Genomic DNA, 5,155 nt, shown 5'->3' on the forward strand with positions numbered 1-5,155 from the left:
CATCACCCGAGATGGACGCTTGGTTTCGATAAAATTCATATATTTAAATCATTAAATGAACTACAATGGAGGTTAAAATTCTTGGGGCAGTTTTGCCCATGAAGATGAAAATATGCCACACCCCCTCCCCTCCCAAACAATGTTGAGTTTTCTGCGCCGTTCGTCCCAAACTTCCGGTATAACTGTTGTTGTTGTTGTTTTTTCTTGTATTTCCTCGATTGTCCAAAGTAATTTTGTCCCCCACGGTAGCTGACAGCTTAGTGCTCTTCCACCGTAAACCAAGCGTTACGAGCACTTTTAATATTGAATCGAAAATATGCAAAGCAGCCCCTGATAATACACATTACCTGGTTTTCGGCTGCCATTGTAATCTCCGAGTGAGTTCCCATCGCTGAACATCTTTATCGTCGGAAGAAATTTGATGTTCAATTTGCTGCAGACTTTCTTTCCCTTTCCAGCACAATCAACCTGTTACAATATGAAAACGAATACCAAAGGATACAGGTTTAGAGAATATGAATTTTGTCAACTCTAAAGGCTAGTTTTCACGAGCGACGGAATCGGAGTTGAAGTCGTATGCACCAAGAGAAAATGAGGGGACAGAGAGGGAGGCTCAGGGCGTTGGCCGGGATGTGTCATGTCCACGAAAGTTATTTTTAGACGAGCGGAAGTCTGCCTTCTGAGACGTCCGCATGCAGACGTTAAGTCCACTTCGCCCGCCATTACATGAAATCTTTGCTTTTCTTTCAAACAGCAGAGCGAGGTTGACCTGTATGCGGACGTCTCGGAAGACAGACTTCCGCTAGAACAAAGACTTCCGCTCGTCTAAAAATAACTTTCGTGGACATGACATATCCCAAGGGCTGGACCGGGAGCCTCCCTCTCTGTCCCCTCATTTTCTCTTGTATGCACTTATGACCTAGTGAAAACTGCCTTCCGACTCTGCTTACAATTCCATCGCTCACGATCCAGTGAAAGTCGAAAGCAGAAGCGGAAGAACAAGCCAATCACAATGCAGAGGAGTGGGCCCGCCCGGCCATGGTCTTCTTTTTTGGCGCCAAAAAAAGAAGAAATGAAAACATGGTGGACGTAGAGCAGAATTTTTTCTTCTTTGGCTCCTTCTCCTTCTCATTTTGCAAGACTTACTAGTCTAGTAGTATATGCGGGACTGATTTGAGGAAGTCTTTTTTCTGTCCCGCTCCGCTTTGCGGCGTAGCGGTACCAGAAAAAAAAACCTCCACAAATTAGTCCCTTACTGATATACGACCATATACTACTGGTTTCTTACACATTTTAACAAAAATTATTACAAAAGCAATAATTTTAAAATTCCTTTTAAGAACGTGCTTTGCATCAGAGGACTGACTGACTCTAAGACGACTAACTCATGGTATTAAGTTACTGAGCCATTGATTGTAGCGCTTGATTTGTAGTGGAGTCCAAAAATAAGGTTTCCGAGACAAAAGGAGAAAATACAATAGAGGCATTGTAATATATCGTTAATTTAGCCTTGTTCTCTGTAATTTTAAGAAATAGGTGCCTTATGATGAAAGTTCAGTTACTGTACGTCTTGGTGTTTTCACATATATTTGCTCTCCCAAACAGATCTTACGTCAGGCTGACACCACTACGCCATTCCTGCAAACCCAAGCTTGACAAACTATCACCAAAGTTATGGCAGATTGGCTAATGGAAAAAAGGACGCGTTTGTAGAAACGTGATGGAAAAGATCCTTTTAAAGAGCATAGTTTTATAAGCGAGCGGTGTCTTCTCTGCATACACATTACCTTGGCAAAGAACACGTTCAACTTTTTGCCCTGTGCTTGTGCGGCAATTTTTTCGAAGGTTGGAGCGAAGCTTTGACAGTGAGGGCACCTGTAATGATATCGCAGATTGTTACCAGAATAAAAGAACAACAAAGATTTAGGGGTTCACTTTAATTAAACAAAAGTATTTTTATCTCTTTTTTTCTCGAAGTTCATTTTCTATACCTTTCATTGTAACTGAGTTTCAAAAGCGTCTTTCGTTATACCAAGCTTTCCTTTCCGAGTCTCCATTATAAAAAGCAACACATTTTGACACCTTTGTCTCAAAGTTAATTAATAAAATTAACTTTGTGCAAGTGGCCATGACTTGATTGTTAAAGATTCACTATTTTTTTAAAAATGGCAAGAGCAGTTTGAAATTTTTCGAAAATATATAAAGGATGACCCACCAAGGAGCGAAGAAATCCACAATGGCGAGGTTGGATACTGTTAGATAACTTTCAAATGTTCCATCAGTAAGTTCTCGAACCACCTGTGAGTCATTTTGCAAAGCGCCAACCGCAGTTGCTGATAAAACAGCGATCAAAGCAATGAAAACTTTCATTTTTGTGCCCTTTCCGTGGACCTCGACAGTACGGAACGATAAGACGACGCTCTTTGAAGGCAGGTTGAAAAGCAGAAATATGTCAAAGATGAAGTGTTCCTTGACCTGTAACACCGGTTATATTTGTTGCATTGCCACTAAATGTTATTGTTATCTTTTGTGACAACCACCCTGAAATACCCGTATCGGCAAATTGACCGGTTCGAAAAGCATTTTTCAGTTGATAAGTGAAGCGTTTCAATTTTTTCCTTCAGATAGGGCTGGGAATACTTTTAAGCAAGGTCTTTTCATTGTCCGGGCCGGGATGGCCTTGACCCACTCAAGGCGATATGGTTGCCACCACGCCCTGGAAGGTTATTTACGGTTCTTCAAAAGAATTTAAGCTCTTTTGTTCACGTCTAAGTTGTCTTCGGTGAAAATAAAGTAGAAATCAGCCAATACGTTCAGGATTTTTTAAGGTGGAAGTGATGCATGGATATGATATGCGCATGTGTAAGGAAAGGAAAGGAAAGGAAAGAATGGTAATGAATTTATATAGCGCATTTTCTATCAACATATTCAAGTGCGCTTTACAAGCAAGGGATCTATGGGTGAGATCGGACATCCACTTAGAAATGAGGCCTGACCACAACACTGGGAGCTCCATGCCCTACTACTTTTGTTCACAAGTGTCTAATCTTCAAGTGTCTAATCTTCTAGCGCCGTAGAGCACTAATCGGGGACACTGTAAATTGAAATTAACAAGTTAACGCAAATCAAATCAAATGTTGGTTTTTGAGGAGAGGGGAAACCGGAGTACCCGGAGAAACCCTCTGGGTGCAGAGTAGAGAACCAACAAACTCAACCCACATATGACGCCGACTCTGGGAATCGAACCCGGGCCACATTGGTGGGAGGCGAGTGCTCTCACCACTGCGCCATCCCTACACCCCATATTTGTTACATATATTACGTTTTGCATTAAAAGTTGTGAGAAGAGTCATCCTTTCTCATCGCGCCAGTTTGAGAAGAGTAGTTCATATAAAAAATCGAGTCTTGAGGGCATAAGAATGCGACTAAAGAGAGAGCGGCTAAAAAAGATCCTTGTCTCATACATCCCTCATGCAGCAGCGTATAAATTATGCAGCACCTGTAATTTTCCATCAGCTTTTTAAACTTTGGGTGTATGTGAGAAAAATACTCTGGCAAAACATTCTACCCAGTCTCGTTTTTGCGATAAATAACCTTTTAGGTTGATGTTCGTGCCTTCTTAGAAAAAATGCTCTTCTATAAAACACTCTTTTAATCTGTCGTCGCGTGTAACTCGATTGTCTAGAACGTACTCGATAATGACAGCAGAAATCTTTCAGGGTGTAACTAAGGCGCCATCTTTTCCACGTAATCAGGTTGAGCTGCAGCCCTGGTAAAGGAAACGGGTTCACACTAAGGACAGAGAAAAACTCCTCCGGCTAAGCTCACTGCTGTGCTACCCACTGAGCTCAAAGGGAGCAAAGCGTGCATGTTAAAAATTATATTATAAGCATAGATTAACATAATTTATAACTTGTGGGGAGAGGTCATGTGAAGAGAGGAACATTTCTTATTAGCGTTGTAATTTTTCATGTTCGGAGTTCCGAGTGAAGAATTCGAAAATACAGAGAACTGGAGCTGCCCGTGTGTACCGTAATACGAGAATTTGTGAAGAGGTAGATTATTTTGTCACGACTGAAAATTAACACATGAAAATAGCTACAGTGGTCATGTGACGGTCGTAAACTTTTTCCGAAACGACCGGAAGCTAAATTTTACAAACGTCAGGCACAATCACAACCTCGTTCCCAGGACCTCTCACTTAGCTTCTAAGCTTTGGAGAGGTCCTGGGAACGACTTTGGCGTATTCAGTTTCCATATAAGGTCATGCGGTACGAGACTGATTGGGCCAATCAGAACGTTGGAAATGCATTATGCAGTATTGAAAATTTACTAAAAAAGATACATTCCCCCTCCCCTTGGGTGTCGCATCGCCCCTTCAAATACTTTTCCAAAATTGCTGACATATCGGATTTGAAAGCTGGGAAAGACGATTCTCTAGTTGTTTTCTTTCAATTTATCTGCATTTTAATTTGAGTATCTTGATAAATGAAAACTGGAAAATAAAGAAATCGAGGTCACTGTTTATCGAAATAAAGAAATGCAGACTTGTAAATTGTAATTCAGTTGACAGTTTGGTGCTCAGAATCGAATAAAATAAATGGCTGACGTCGGAGACACCATGATTCTTTACTTAGCTTTTTCCTAGGGATGTGAATAATTGCCAGTAGGCCAAGATGGGGTAAGTATGACATTTTAATATTATTTTTGTCTAATTACTCTGCAGTGAACCGAGACAAAATAATTTTTAAAGCAATGCAAAGATACAGGGGACACAGGAGAGCATCTCATTTATTCATCAGAAAATTACGTCGAGGAATACCCGTCAAATGACGACTCCTGGCATCAAAAGCATGATTTATAGTGCAATTTGGAATAAATAAGCACGGGAAAATGTTTTCAAAGACGCCCAAAATTGCACGAGCCCGTAGGGCAAGTGCAATTTATAGTCTTTGAAAAAAATTAACAAGTGACTTTTTATTCCAAATTTCACGAGAAAAATCATGTGATTACTTATTAATAATATAAATGAACAAAACCGAGATGTTTAAGCAGAAGAAACGCACGCGTATCACGTAATATAATCGGGGAAAAACTGCGCCATAAATTGCGCCATCCAGGGCGCGCGCTTGATTTGAAAACAAAAGAATTGATT

At 40.6% G+C, this 5,155-nt stretch overlaps 1 protein-coding gene across 1 annotated transcript in view; it reads right to left on the reverse strand.

Moving 5' to 3' along the window:
• Positions 1–2,485, reverse strand: part of LOC137988866 (probable protein disulfide-isomerase ER-60) — a 4,365-nt gene extending 1,880 nt beyond the window's left edge. Inside the window, exons 1-3 of the mRNA XM_068834824.1 lie at positions 2,216–2,485; positions 1,788–1,875; positions 348–468 (exon numbers count right to left, since the gene is read on the reverse strand). Coding sequence (XP_068690925.1) covers positions 348–468; positions 1,788–1,875; positions 2,216–2,370 — 364 coding nt within the window. The 5' untranslated portion in view covers positions 2,371–2,485. The remainder of the gene's footprint in view (positions 1–347; positions 469–1,787; positions 1,876–2,215) is intronic.
• Between the last annotated feature and the right edge of the window lie 2,670 nt (positions 2,486–5,155).

The sequence above is a fragment of the Montipora foliosa genome, chromosome 2 (genome assembly GCF_036669935.1).
Source record: "Montipora foliosa isolate CH-2021 chromosome 2, ASM3666993v2, whole genome shotgun sequence".
Classification (NCBI taxonomy): Eukaryota; Metazoa; Cnidaria; class Anthozoa; order Scleractinia; family Acroporidae; genus Montipora; species Montipora foliosa.